The sequence below is a fragment of the Rhincodon typus genome, chromosome 28 (assembly GCF_021869965.1).
Source record: "Rhincodon typus isolate 14 chromosome 28, sRhiTyp1.1, whole genome shotgun sequence".
NCBI classification, from domain to species: Eukaryota; Metazoa; Chordata; class Chondrichthyes; order Orectolobiformes; family Rhincodontidae; genus Rhincodon; species Rhincodon typus.
In genome coordinates this window covers 803,257-817,808 of record NC_063359.1, presented here as the reverse complement: position 1 = coordinate 817,808, position 14,552 = coordinate 803,257, and the positions used below count along the sequence as shown (strand labels likewise).

Here is a 14,552-nt window from a genome sequence, read left to right as displayed (position 1 = left end):
GTTGTTCTAAAGAGAAAAGCCCTAGCTTTCTCAACCTTTCCTCATAAGACCTTCCCTCCATTCCAGGCAACATCCTGGTAAATCTCCTCTGCACCTTTTCTAACGCTTCCACATCTTTCCTGTAATGAGGTGACCACAACTGGACACAATACTCCAGATGTGGCCGAACCAGGCTTTTGTATAGCTAAAATAACAGAACATTATTTAAATGGAGAAAAACTGCCACTTCCTTGTTCCTCGTAACTATCTCCCCAGATTTATTTCCTAAGGGGCCTGTGTTCACTTTGTCCTCTCTTTTTCTTTTTGTATATCTAAATATCATACACCTCTGTCACCAACCTCCACCCCCCCATTCACCTTCTCTGCTCCAAAGAAAACAACCCAAGTTTCTCCAAGCCTCTCTTCGCAGGCAAAGTGCTTCATCCCAGGAGAATCTCCTTTACACAATTCTAGTGCATTCACATCCTTCCTACAGTGTGGTGACCAGAACTGCATACGGTACTCCAGCTGTGGTCTAACTAAAGTTCTGTACAGCTCCATCATAACTTCCTGCTCTTATAATCTATGATAAAAGTAAATGTCCCATATGCCTTCTTAACTGCCCTATTAACCTGTCCCGTCACTTTCAGGGATCTGTGAAGAAGCTCTCCAAGATCCCCCTGTTCCTCTGAGCTTCCCAGTGTCCTGCTATTCATTGAGTACTCTCATCTTGTTCCTTCTTCCAAAGTGCTTTGCTTCACATTTATCAGGAGGTTAAGTGCCATCTCCCACTGATTTGACCAACCCGTTTATACCCTCCTATAATCTAAGACTTTCTTCCTCACTGTCAACCATCTGGCCAAACTTTGTCACCTGCAAACTTACTTATCAACCCTCCCCCACACTCGCATCAGCATGTTGTAGAGATGTTTATTGCATGACATTTGAAGGTGGTTTTGAATGTTGCTTAGAGTTTTCTCACTGTGGAAGATAAAACAGTGATTATTTAAAATCTTTGATCAAAGCTAAACTGAGGGATTTAGTAAATATATTGAAGGTACAGATAAATACAGGATCTCATAAGGATGACATACATCAAGTGATTATACAGTTTTTGAGAATTGGTCAGAAGGAAACCTGAAATTGGAATGTTACAGCCAAAATTATCTAAGGTACAGGTAGAAATCTTTAAAAAACTGAACTTAGAGAGAAAAGGAAAAATGAAAAGACTTGAACTTGATGAGAAAGAAAATCAAAGAATAATAGAAAGTGAGGAAAGAAAAATGCAGACAGAAAACAAAATAAACGGGGGGTAATGAAAATAAATTGGCTCAAATTGCCAAGACAGAAGAAAATTAGGGAATGTGAGTTAGCTAAAGAAAAGAGCAAAGAAAGAGGTAATAGATCAGATGATGATTCAGATTCCAATGAGAGATTTGATTTAACTAAGAATTTACACCGTGCCCAAATTGAATGTAGATAGAGTTGAAAGGTATTTTACTCCAATTGTGCAGATAGTCAGACAACGGAAATGGCCAAAAGAGGGTTGAACGTTAATGTTACAGAGGAACCAATAAGGTTGTGTATGCCAGCTTGTCAGAAGAACAATCTGCAGAGTATGAGACTGTCAAAGAGGCAATTCTCAATGTTTTTGATCTGTTGCCCAAAACTTATTCATTAAAATTTAGGACTACAAGAAAGAAACCTAATTGGACATTAATGGATTTTTCAAAGGAGAAAGATAAATGCTACGGGATCAGTGGGTTGTGTCATTCAAGCTAGAGAAACATTTTGTAAATGTGATGGAAATTATCATCATAGAAGAATTCAGAAATAGAATACATGCAAATTTAAAACTTATTTAGATGAACATGAGTATTCAAGATTAGTGAAGCAGCCGCTCTGGAGGATACCAATGATGTCTCACATAGATAATTACAGGCAGGGAAATGGTCATATTGGAAATTCACAAGGAAATTGGAGAAGTGGGATTTTGGTGGCTAGGAGTGGAGCTAGTTTTAGACAACAGACAGAAGAATGTCAAAGTGATAAAGGAGAAAGGTTAGAACTGAAAATTTGTGGAAAGGAATTAACATGCTTTTATTGTATTAAGAGTGAACATAACAAAGCAAATTGCTAGAAAAGAAATGGAAGACCAATTGCAGTGATAGGAAAGTCTTAAGGACTCTTCAGAAAAAAATGAAAGACCAGAGAAGGAAATAGTTACTAAACTGCAGGAGTGGTACAAAGAGAACATGTTTCCTTGGAATATACTAAGATGGTACAGGATAGTCATGAAAATTATACTTCAAAGATTGATAAGAAAAAGTGAACTCCCGGATATTTTATATCAGAAAGGAAGGTTGTTTCTTATGCTTCAACTCAGGAAGGTAAACCAGAAAGGATATTGAGAAGCACTATAACAAATTGATACTGGCTGTCTATGATATTTCCCTTCCAGAAGGGATGAAGGGAAACATTTGAAGTGGAGGCATTCATGGAGATTACAAACCAATCTCATTATACAGAGTTGGATTAAAGAGGGACTTCGTAAATGGAGAAGTGGTACTTAGAGTAGTGAAACTATTCCTATAGAGGGAATAATCTCATTCTAAAGAAGAATCACACTGGACTCAAAAGATTTACATTGTTTTTCTCTCTCCACAGATATTGCCAGACCTGTTGAATTTCTCCAGCATTCTCTGTGTTTGTTTCAAATTTAAAGCATCTGCAGTAGTTTGCCTTTATTCCTTATAGAGGGAGTTGACTTTATTTTGGGAAAGGACCAAAATGTCCAAACACATTGGCTTCACCAAGAGTTGTGAAACAACTAGTAGACGTAAAAAGGACTGAAGTCTCGCAAAAAGGGCATCCTAGATCTTTTCCCCATTGTATGGTAACTGGATCAAAATCACACAAAAATAATCAGGAAGAAACGGAGTTTGTGAAACAAGGAGATGATTTGAAAATTCAGATTTGAAAAGCAGGTACAATTTTTGAAAAGTTAATTAAACAGAATGAAGATAAAGAGAATGAGGCTGAGACGTTTTGCCCACCTTCTTAAATAGAAATGCAACAGACTCATTAAGACAGATCTAACAGGACTAGACAGGATAAACACAGGAAGGGTGTTCCCGATGCTCAGAAGTCCAGAACCAGGTGTCACACAGTCTAAAGATATAGGGCAGGCCATTAAGGGCTGAGATGAGGAGAAATGTCTTCACCCGGAGAATGGTGAACCAGTGGAATTCTCTGCCACAAAAAGCGGTTGAGGACAAAACATTGAATATTTTCAAAAAGGAGAAAGATATAGTATTAGGGTAACAGGATGAAAAGGTTTGGGAAGAAAGCAGGAACAAGGTACTGCGCTGGATAATCAGCCAGGGTCATACTGAATGACAGAACAGGCTTGAAGGGATGAATAGCCAAATCCTGTTTCTAGTTCTTATGTTTCTATTTGGAGTGATTTATTTATACCAAATTTAATTTATACCAAATAGCCTACTTAGAAAATGATTCAGAAACTGTACCTGAGTGTTATTCCTTGAAAGACAAAGTATTAATGAAGGAAATGAGAAAAGAAATAAATATCAGAGCAATTAGAAACTAAATCTAAATTAATGTCATTACTGTTATTTGACATAAAATTAGTGTTAAGATGATTTTTACATGTAATGAAAATGCCTCTATCAGATACATTTCCATTCTTCACTGGGGGAGATGTGATATAACTATAATGTTTATACACTTGTATTTTAATATTATTTACTGTAAAGTTGCTTTTTAAAAACTGCAACATCCATAATTAAAAGTGAGAGAAAGTTACCCAGAATACCTAAGAACTGGCAAGAGGGCTTGGGGAGAACTTTTCAAGTTTTAGTTTTCTTTTTGATTCTGTCTTGGAAAATCATTTGAGAGGGAAGAAAGTATTCAGCTCTGAGGTACTAATAGATCTTTTGATGAGTGACGTACTAAGCAGCATTCCTGAAATAATTTTTTTAAGTAATTAGCTTATCTTACAATTAACAGTCCCAGGCTGGATTGTTTGGATAGAGTCAGTGGAAAAGAATTGAAGTTTTTGAAATTCTAAAAAGGAAGAAAAGGAATTGGAACTGTGTCAGGGAGAGTGTTAGCACTGAAAGGAAACTCAGTCAGCAGCACAAGTATAATAATGATTAAGCAAGAGTTATCTACAGTTCCAGCAGATGAGTTAAGATTTTAAATACCTCAAGCCTATCAACATAAAAACAAATTAGAAATGTCTATGTTAGAAATGGGTCTTGCTATAAGTACAGCACTAGATGTTCTCAGAATTGCAACAGTGTTTGTAAGGTCTACCAAGGGGTTCTGATTCCAATGCAAAGCTGTTGTTTCTGTTCAATCTTGAATGTTTGGGTTATTTCTATTATGTAGTTAAAAATCTTTGAATCTATATTTAAGGAAATAGAATGGTTTATTTCTTGATGATCTTCATAGCTGTTGTTAATAAAATTTTGTTTAGTTTTGTTTAAAAAAATTCTTGCCAAATGTGTACATGTACGTGAAGGTGTACGTTTTACTTAAAGATCACTTCAGTAACAAAAACTGAAATGTAATTATGATCTATTCAGCCAGGTTCGTATATGGGATCTGCCTTGGCTGGTATTAACATCAGCTGGGCATTGCAATTGGGGCCCAAGAGATCATAGAAATGGAATAGTGCACAACTGGGAATGACTGACAGGTTGCAATGGGGCTCAGAGGCTTGTGATGTGCTTACCTCTTTCAGGCAAAAATAAGATCATCTCTTCTGGGATTCCATGTCTCAACGCAAGCTCTTTGAACTCTTCTTTGATCTCCTTCCTCAGTTTCCGTGTCCTTCCTAGGAGATGGGCATTTAGTTATGGGCATTTAGTTAAAGATCCAGAAATCAACCTTAGAAAGTGGTGAGTGGAGGAGTTGATGTAGAATCTCTTACCGTACAGGGCCACAGACTTTGTTTGGTTCAGTCCTTTCATTCTGTCGTACAGTATTAAAGCGTATTCCTGGTAGTTGGTTTTGATGACTCGAAGATCTGCCGTGGCTTCTAAGACTGCCAAAGAAATATATTACCTGCTTAATCAGTTTCTTTGTTGGGTGTGACCTCTCTTCCTTAGCAACTAATTCCCACCTCCAACCTCTTTCCCCTCTCCAAGGTCATTGCCCCTTCCATTACATAAATGCAACTTCATGTTCTACACTACGTTAGTTCTTCCCATGTATTCTGGTCGCAGCCAGCTCTACCTCAGCACCACTTCACTCCCTTCCTCCAATGTCTCTACATTATCACAATATTGCTCCGACGTCCACCAATGAGCAAGCAGAAATGTCAACCAATTAAGTACTGGGAAGACCAAACCCATTTTCTTTGGTCACCACCACAAACTGGCACTATTCCTCTCCCCAACATCTGTCTAAGGATGAATTAAACATTCTGTAAACCTAGTGCCATAGCTCACCCTGAAATGAGCTTCAAGCACATCTTGATCTCATCACTAACAGCACCCATTTCCACTTCAGTTACATTATCTAATTCCACACTGCCTCAGCTCATCTCCTGCTGAACGTACATTATAAAACATCAAATAAAAACAGAAGTAGGTCATTCAGTCTCTCGATTCTGCTCTGCCTTTACATTAGATTGTGGCTGATCTCTTTGTATTACAAGTTCTACATTTCCATCTACACCCTGGTCACACTTTATTTTGCTGCCTAACAATATTTAAAAATCTGACCTCCCTCACTTTCTGAAGCAGAGAGTTCCAAAGTTACACAATCCTTTGAGAGAAAAAAAATCCCCTCATCTCAGTTCTAAAAGGACACTCTCTAATTTTAAAACAGTGGTGTCTAATTCCAGACTGATCGACAAAAGGAAACTTCAGTGGAAACGACCCCAGTCTGTCTAACAATAAGACAATCTGCTCATTACAATTGTGTAAACCTCCTTTAAACAGCCTCCAACATGTTTATATCCTTCTTTAAATGCTGAATACCAGTGTTACCTTCAAATGTGACAGTTCCAACACAGCCCTGGCCAACTGCCTATCATCCACCCTTCAGAACGTGAGCTCATTCAAATGTTGTTGCCTGTATCTGAACTCAGACCATATGCTATTCTGGCATCACCCTTGTACCCACTGAGTAATTGAAAGACACTCCAGCGTTTTCAAATCCCTCCTTGGCCTTGCCCCCTCCCTATCCCTGTAAACTCTGCCCACCCTCCTTATTGCTCTGAATTCTCTCTGCTGTTCCCATTTGGAATCTTGGTAATCCCAGTTTTCATCACTCTGTCATTGGTACAGGAACATTCCGCTGGCTGGGTCCCAACCCGTGGACTTTATTCTGAAACCCATCTTGAGTTCCCTCCTATTTAAAAACACTTTTTAATCCTTCACTCGTTGAACAAAGTTTGCTCATCTGGCCTCATATCATCTCGTGGCTGTACTTGTCCTGGGAGTGTTGGATGGAAACAGTGTTGAGGGAGCTTTAATTTCAGTTTAAAGGTGTAGAGGAATCTTTACTCTGCATCCAACCCTCTACTGTCCCAGTTCTGGGAGTGTTTGATGTGGACAGTGTTGAGGAGGCTTTACATTCATTTTAAGAGATTAGAGGGAACTTCACTTCTGGTTCAAAAGAGTAGAGAAAGCTTTACTGCCAGTTCAAAAGAGTTCAGGAAGTTTTACTATCAGTTTAAAAGGGAAGAGGAAGCTTTAATTTAGTTCCAAAGAGTTGAGGAAGCTTTACCCTACATCTAACCCTATGCTATCCCTGCCCTAGGAGTATTTGATGCAGACAGTGTAGAGGGAGCTTTATTCTGAATCAACCGAGGGCTATCCCTATCCTTGGAATGTTTGGTGGGGAGAGTGTCAAGGGAGCTTTGTTCTCTATCTGACCCCAAGTTGTCCCTTTGGTGCAGACAAAGATAAGGGATCTTTACTCTCTCTATATATGATGCCATGCGTTGCTGTCCCAGGATTTTTTGATGGGACAATCAAGATACTTCACTCTGTGTGAAATGGTGAGGTGTTGAATGTTTTGATTTCTCAGGTGGGGGAACATTCTTAGTACTACCAAAAAAGTCATTGTTCCTGATTTATCCAGATCTAAATGAGCACTTGCTCAGGATGTTTCAGTGGAGGATTTATCCATCAATGAGGTGATAGCACTGTGACCAAACATGTCCATCACAGCCTAGAATCTCTCATTGGCCAAGCAAATCCTGCATCCCATTTGAGAACAGTAAGATTCAAGAAACAGAGGCAATTTAATAACTAGAGAATCTATGGTGTGATTATGTTGTTGATTGAGGTATTACTATTGTCCATGATATCAGAAAGATCTCCCTTGGCCTTCTTCTATTACAAATTGTTTGACCATTAGACAGTGTGTACAATTTTAGTTTCACAGCTCAAGTGAAAGACAGCTCCTCAGAATGTGGAGCACATGCAAATTCGGGCAAAACTGTTTGGAGGTTAAGATTCTGTACTAGAACTATTTTGATTACAGTCCCACAAACCACACTTCCGTCTTGACTCTGCTCATCTATTTGATCTCAAACAAAGATCCAATCACTCCTCATCCTGCTCTGAGTGAAGTGAAGTGACACTTCATTCCTCGGAGATTCATTTATGGTAACTAATGGACCCGGTACTCAGCTCCTACGTTTTGGCACTGCCTACTTAAAACTGGCAGACTTTCATCTTCCTCGACTTGTTTAAACACATTCTTCATATCTCACCATCCAATATCCTTCATATTATTCATTGCACATCATTCAATACCCTTTAACCTCTCCACGCAATTACCTTAATATCATCCGTACAAAGTCCTTAATATCACCCCATTCAATAATGTTCATATCACTCCTTCATGTCACTCTATTAAATATCCTGTATATCCTTCATGGCATCCATTCAATGCCCTTCAAATATCTCCAGTCAGACTACTTCATGCCATCCTATTGAATATTGTTCATATCACTCCATTCAATATCCATTTGGCCATCTCTCCTGTTTCATATTTTCCTTCATGCCTCAGTGAAGCAGTTTCAGACATGGATGATGTTCGATACAATTCCAAATTGATTTGAATTGAGAGCTTTGTCCTACCTGTAGTGGAGTTAAATACATAGTGTCCCGGAGTGTCTTGCACCTCATACTCCGCTGTCACATGAACACATGAGGTTCCATCCCTAACAATGAAATGAGAAAGCATGGAGAGATAAACTGCATTGTACTACAGCTCTGCTGTATTACTACACAATGGACTACACTTTAGACAGTAGTGATCCAGGGATCTGGTGGTGAATCATAGAGTCATGGAGTTTTACAGCACATGGTGGCTCAGTGGTTAGTACTGCTGCCTCACAGCGCTAGGAACCTGGGTTACATTTCACTCTCAGGCGACTGTCTGTTTGGAGTTTGCACGTTCTCCCCGTGTCTGCGTGGGTTTCCTCTGGGTGCTCCAGTTTCCTCCCATAGTCCAAAGATGTGCACGCTAGGTGGATTGGCCATGCTAAATTACCTGTAGTGTTCAGGGATGTGCAGATTAGGGGGATTTGTTTTTTTCTCTCTTCATTTGTGGGATGTGGGCATCGCTGGCTAGCCAGCATTTCTTGCCCATCCCTAGTTGCCCTTCAGAAGGTCGTGGTGAGCTGCCTTCTTGAACCGCTGCAGTCCACCTGCTGTGGGTTGACCCACAACACTATTAGGGAGGGAATTCCAGGATTTTGACCCAGTGACAGTGAAGGAACGGCAATATATTTCCAAATCAGACTGGTGAGTGACTTTGAGGTGAATTTGGAGGTGGTGGTGTTCCCATTTATTTGCTGCCTTTGTTCTTCTAGATGGAAGTGGTCATGGGTTTGGAAGGTGCTGTCTGAGGATCTTTGGTGAATTTCTGCAGTGCATCTTGTACATAGTACATACTGCTGCTACTGAGTGTTGGTGGTGGAGGGAATGAATGCTTGTGGATGTAGTGCCAGTCAAGCAGGCTGCTTTGTCCTGGATGGTTTCAAGCTTCTTGAGTGTTGTTGGGGCTGCACGCATCCAGGCAAGTGGGGAGTATTCCATCAGACTCCTGACTTGTGCCTTGTAGATGACGATCAGGCTTTGAGGAGTCAGGAGGTGAATTACTTGCTGCAGTATTCCTAGCGTCTGGCCTGCTCTTGTAGCCACTATGTTAATATGGTGAGCCCAGTTGAGTTTCTGATCAATGGTAACCCCCAGGATGTTGCTAGAGGGGGATTCAGTGATGGTGACACCATTGAATGTCAAGGGGCAGTGGTTAGATTGTCTCTTATTGGTGATGGTCATCGCCTGGCATTTGTGTGGCACGAATGTCACTTGCCACTTGTCAGCCCAAGCCTGGATATTGTCCAGATTTTGTTGCATGTGAACACGGACTGCTTCAGTATCCGAGGGGTCACGAATGGTGCTGAACATTGTGTAATCATCGGCGAACATCCCTACCTCTGACCTTAGGATGGAGGCAAGGTCATTGATGAAGCAGCTGAAGATGGTTGGACCTAGGACACTACCCTGAGGAACTCCTGCAGAGATGTCCTGGAGCTGAGATGATTGACCTCCCACAACCACGACCATCTTCCTATGTGTCAGGTATGACTCCAATCACCGGAGAGTTTGCCCCCTGATACCCATGATTCCAGTTTTGCTAGGGCTCGTTGATGCCACACTCGGTCGAATGCAGCCTTGATATCACGGGCTGTCACTCTCACCTCACCTCTGGAATTCAGCTCTTTCGTCCATGTTTGAACCAAGGCTGTAATGAGGTCAGGAGCTGAGTGGCCCTGGCAGAACCCAAACTGGGCATCACTGAGCAGGTTATTTCTGAGCAGGTGCTGCTTGATAGCACTGTTGACGACACCTTCCATCACTTTACTGATGATCGAGAGGAGACTGATGGGGGAGTAATTGGCCGAGTTGGATTTGTCCTGCTTTTTGTGTACAGGACATACTTGGGCAATTTTCCAGATTGTCGGGTAGATACCAGGGTTGTAACTGGATCAGCTTGGGTAGGGGAGCGGCAAGTTCTGGAGATCAAGTCTTCAGTACTATTGCCGGAATGTTGTCAGGGCCGGTAGCCTTTGCAGTATCTAATTTCTCCAACCGTGTCTTGATATCACATGGAGTGAATCGAATTGGCTGTAGACTGGTATTTATAATGCTGGGAACCACTGGAGGAGGCCGAGCTGGATCATCCACTCAGCACTTCTGGCTGAAGATTGCTGCGAATGCTTCAGCCTTAACTTTTACACTGATGTGCTGGGCTCTCCCATTATTGAGGATGAGGATTTTTGTAGAGCCTCCTCCTCCAGTGAGTTGTCTAATTGTCCACCACCATTCACGACTGGATGTGGTAGGACTGCAGAGTTTAGATCTGATCCATTGGTTGTGGGATTGCTTAGCTCTGTCTATCACTTGCCGCTTTCGCTGTTTGGCGTGCAAATGGTCCCGTTTGGTGGCTTCACCAGGTTGACATCTCATCTTCAGGTATGCCTGGTGCTGCTCTTGGCATGCCCTCCTGCAATCTTCATTGAACCAAGGTTGGTCCCCTAGCTTGATGGTAATGATTGAGTGGGGCATATACTGGGCCATGAACTTACAGATTGTGCTGGAGTACAATTCTGCTGCTGTTGATGGCTCACAGCGCCTCAGTCTTGAGCTGCTAGATCTGTGTGAAGTCTGTTTAGGATGGTGATAGTGCCACACAACACGCTGGAGGTTGCTCTCACTGTGAAGGCGGGACTTTGTCTCCACAAGGACTGTGCGATGGTCACTCTTACCGATACTGTCATGGACAGACGCAACTGCAGCTGGCAGATTAGTAAGGGTGAGGTCAAGTATGTTTTTCCCTCTTGTTGGTTCCCTCACCACCTGCCGCAGACTCAGTCCAGCAGCTATGTCCTGTAGGACCCGACCAGCTCGATCAGTAGTACTGCTGCCAAGCCACTCTTGGTGGTGGACATTGAAATCCCGCACCCAGAGTACATTTTGTGCCTTTATCATCCTCAGTGCTTCCTCTAAGTGTTGTTCAATATTGAGGAGCACTGATTCATCAGCTGAGGGAGGACAGTATGTGGTAATCAGCAGGAGGTTTCCTTGCCAATGTTTAACCTGAAGCCACGAGACTTCAAGGGGTCAATGTTGAGGACTCCTAGAGCAACATCCTCCCGACTGTATACCACTGTGCCACCACCTCTGCGGGTCTGTCCTGCTGGTGGGACAGAACACATCCAGAGATGGTAATGGTGGTGTCTGGTACATTGTCAGTAAGGTATGATTCTGTGAGTATGACTATGGTAGGCTGTTGCTTAACTAGTCTGTGAGACAGCTCTCCCAATTTTGGCACTAACCCCCAGATGTTAGTGAGGAGGACCTTGCAGGGTCGACAGGGCTGTTTCTGCTGTTGTCTTTTCCAGTGCCTAGGTCAATGCCAGGAGATCTGTCCAGTTTCATTTCTTTCAGTCTTTGTAGCGATTGGTACATCTGAGTGGCTTGCTAGGCCATTTCAGAGGGCAGTTGAGAGTCAACCACATTGCTGTGGGTCTGGACTCACATGTAGGCAGACCAAGTGAGGGCGGCAGATTTCCTCCCCTGAAGGGCATTAGTGAACCAAATGGGTTTTTCTGACAATCAGCAATGATTTCATGGTGATCAGTAGATTCTTAATTCCAGACTTTTATTTTGAATTCCAGTTCTACCATTTGTCGTGGTGGGATTTGAACCCGGGTCCCCAGAACATCAGCTGGATTTCTGGATTAATAGTCTAGCAATAATTCCACTAGGCCATCGCCTACCCATTGCCTACTCTGAAGGTCGGTGTGGACTTGTTAGGCCGAAAGGTCTATTTTCACACTGTAGGGATTCTATGAAACTATGAAGAAACCAACCCATCCTTGCCGAGCAGATATTCTAAACTAATTTAGTCCCATTTGCCAGCATTTGGCCCATATCCCTCTGAACCCTTCCTATTCATGTACCCATCCAGATGCCTTTTACATGTCATAATTGTACCAGCTTACACCATTTCCTCTGGCAGCCCCGTCCATGCATGCACCATCCTCTGTGTGAAAAAAGCTGCCCCTTAGGCCCCTTTTATATTTTTTCCCTCTCACCTTAAACCTATGCCTTCTAGTTTTGGACTCCCCTACCCTGGGAAAATGACCTTAGCTATTCACCCTATCCATGTCCTCATGATTTTATAAACTTCTATAAGGTCATCCCTCAGCCTCCCATGCTCCAGGGGAAATAGTCCCAGCCTATTCAGCCTCTCTCTACAGCTCAAACTCTCCAACCCTGGCAACATCCTTGTAAATCTTTTCTGAACACTCTCAAGTTTAAAACAATGTTCCCATAGCAGGGAGCCCAGAATTGAATGCAGTATTCTAAAAGAGGCGTCACTAATGTTCTGTATAGTACATGTTGTCCCAACTCCTACACTCAATGCACTGACCAATGAAGGCAAGCATGCCAAATGCCTTCTTCAACCCCTTGTCTATCTGCAACTCTACATTCAAGACACTGTACACCTGCAACCCTAGGTTTCTTTGTTTGGCAAAAATCCCCAGGGCCCGACCATTAACTGTATAAGTCCTGCCCTGATTTACCTTACCAAAATGGAACACCTCACAGTACAATTGTACTGTCAGATAAGCCTCTTCCCTGCCGATTACACCATTTATTTTGGTGTCATCAGTAATGACAAGGGATCTAGTGGTGGGTCTTTAGCGCTAGGCTCTCTAGCTTCAAAGGGTCTGGTGTTAGTTTGTAGTGTGTGATAACCTGATAGTTGGTCTTAGTGATGTGGGATCTGGTAGTGAGTACAGGGGGATCTTGTAGTGGATCTCTAGTGATGAGCTTGCATTGCTTGTAGATCTGTTGGAGGGTTTGTAGTGTTGGGTAATCTGGTAGTTAGGAGGGAGAGATGATTTGGTAATGAGTCAAGTGTGTTGGGGGATTTGGTATGGGTCTGTATTGTTCAGAGATCTGGTGATGCATCTTGTATTATTGGGGGATCTGGTGATGGGTTGAAGTGCTGGCAAGTGATTTGTGAATTTGAGCCTATTCTAAAAGCAAGACTGAGGCAAAAGACTGTCTTTGCTGGAATCTGAAACATTAACAGAAGCTGGTGGAAAACCTGAGCAGTTCCTGGCAGCGAGTGTGAGAACAAAGTGGAGAGAAAGTGTATTGGGATGAACCACTTTTTCAGATTGGATGTCAAAAGGGATTGAGCAGGTTGGAACATAGTGCAGACACTAGGAATATCCTGAGGGGAGAGCTCAAGTGAAAGTTCCCTGATGAGGGCGTGGAGGGGCTGACACAATCATAAAACGGATGATAGCACGCGGCAAAACAAGATGGTAACAGAGCAAGTGAAAAAATATGACTTGTGTATAGAGGAGATGAACCAAAAACTAATATTAACAGCTGTCCTCCACAAAAACATAACGAGAAAAGAGAACTGGACAGAGGTTTGGCTGTTGTTCTGATTCAACACTGAAATTAATACCTTCACGTTAGTTACTTTGGTCAAAAAGTCATTTCCCTCAATTTGAGTATTTCTCTGAAAAAAACTTTTATTGGTTCCACACACTGCACTGACCATTCCATACACTACACTGACCATTCCCCACACTGCACTGACCATTCCACAAACTGCACTGACTATTCAACACACTGCATACTGAACTGACCATTCCCCACACTGCACTGACCATTCCACACACTGTACTGACCATTCCACACACTGTATACTGCACTGACCATTCCATACACTGCACTGACCATTCCACACGCTGCACTGACCATTCCACACACTGCACTGACCATCCCATACACTGTACTGACCATTCCACACACTGCACTGACCATTCCACAGACAGCACTGACCATTCCATACAGTGCACTGACCATTCCACACACTGTACTGACCATTCCACACACTGCATACTGCACTGACTATTCGATACACTGCACTGACCATTCCTCACACTGCACTGACCATTCCACACACTGCACTGACCATACGATACACTGTACTGGCCATACCATTCACTGCACTGACCATTCCATACACTGCACTGACCATTACATTCACTGCACACTGCACTGACCATTCCACACACTGCACTGACCATTCCACACAGTGTACGGACGATTCCATTTACTGCACTGACCATTCGATACACTGCACAGACCATTCCCCACACTGTACTGATCATTCCTCACACTGCAATGACCATTCCACACACTGCACTGACCATTCGATACACTGTACTGACAATTCCACACACTGCACTGACCATTCCATACACTGCACTGACCATCCCATACACTGCACTGACCATTCGATACACTGTACTGACAATTCCACACACTGCACTGACCATTCCATACACTGCACTGACCATTCCACACACTGCACTGACTATTCCACACACTGCATACTGCACTGACCACAACCCACATGGCACTGACCATTCACAACACTGTACTGACCATTCCACACACTGCACTGACTATTCCACACACTGC

At 42.5% G+C, this 14,552-nt stretch overlaps 1 protein-coding gene across 1 annotated transcript in view; it reads right to left on the bottom strand.

The window, feature by feature from the left end:
- Window positions 1-14,552, bottom strand: part of LOC125486406 (protein AMBP-like) — a 33,780-nt gene that overhangs the window by 13,157 nt on the left and 6,071 nt on the right. The window contains exons 3-5 of the mRNA XM_048613832.1: window positions 8,106-8,188; window positions 4,937-5,050; window positions 4,739-4,840 (exon numbers count right to left, since the gene is read on the bottom strand). Of these exons, the coding sequence (XP_048469789.1) occupies window positions 4,739-4,840; window positions 4,937-5,050; window positions 8,106-8,188 (299 nt within the window). The remainder of the gene's footprint in view (window positions 1-4,738; window positions 4,841-4,936; window positions 5,051-8,105; window positions 8,189-14,552) is intronic.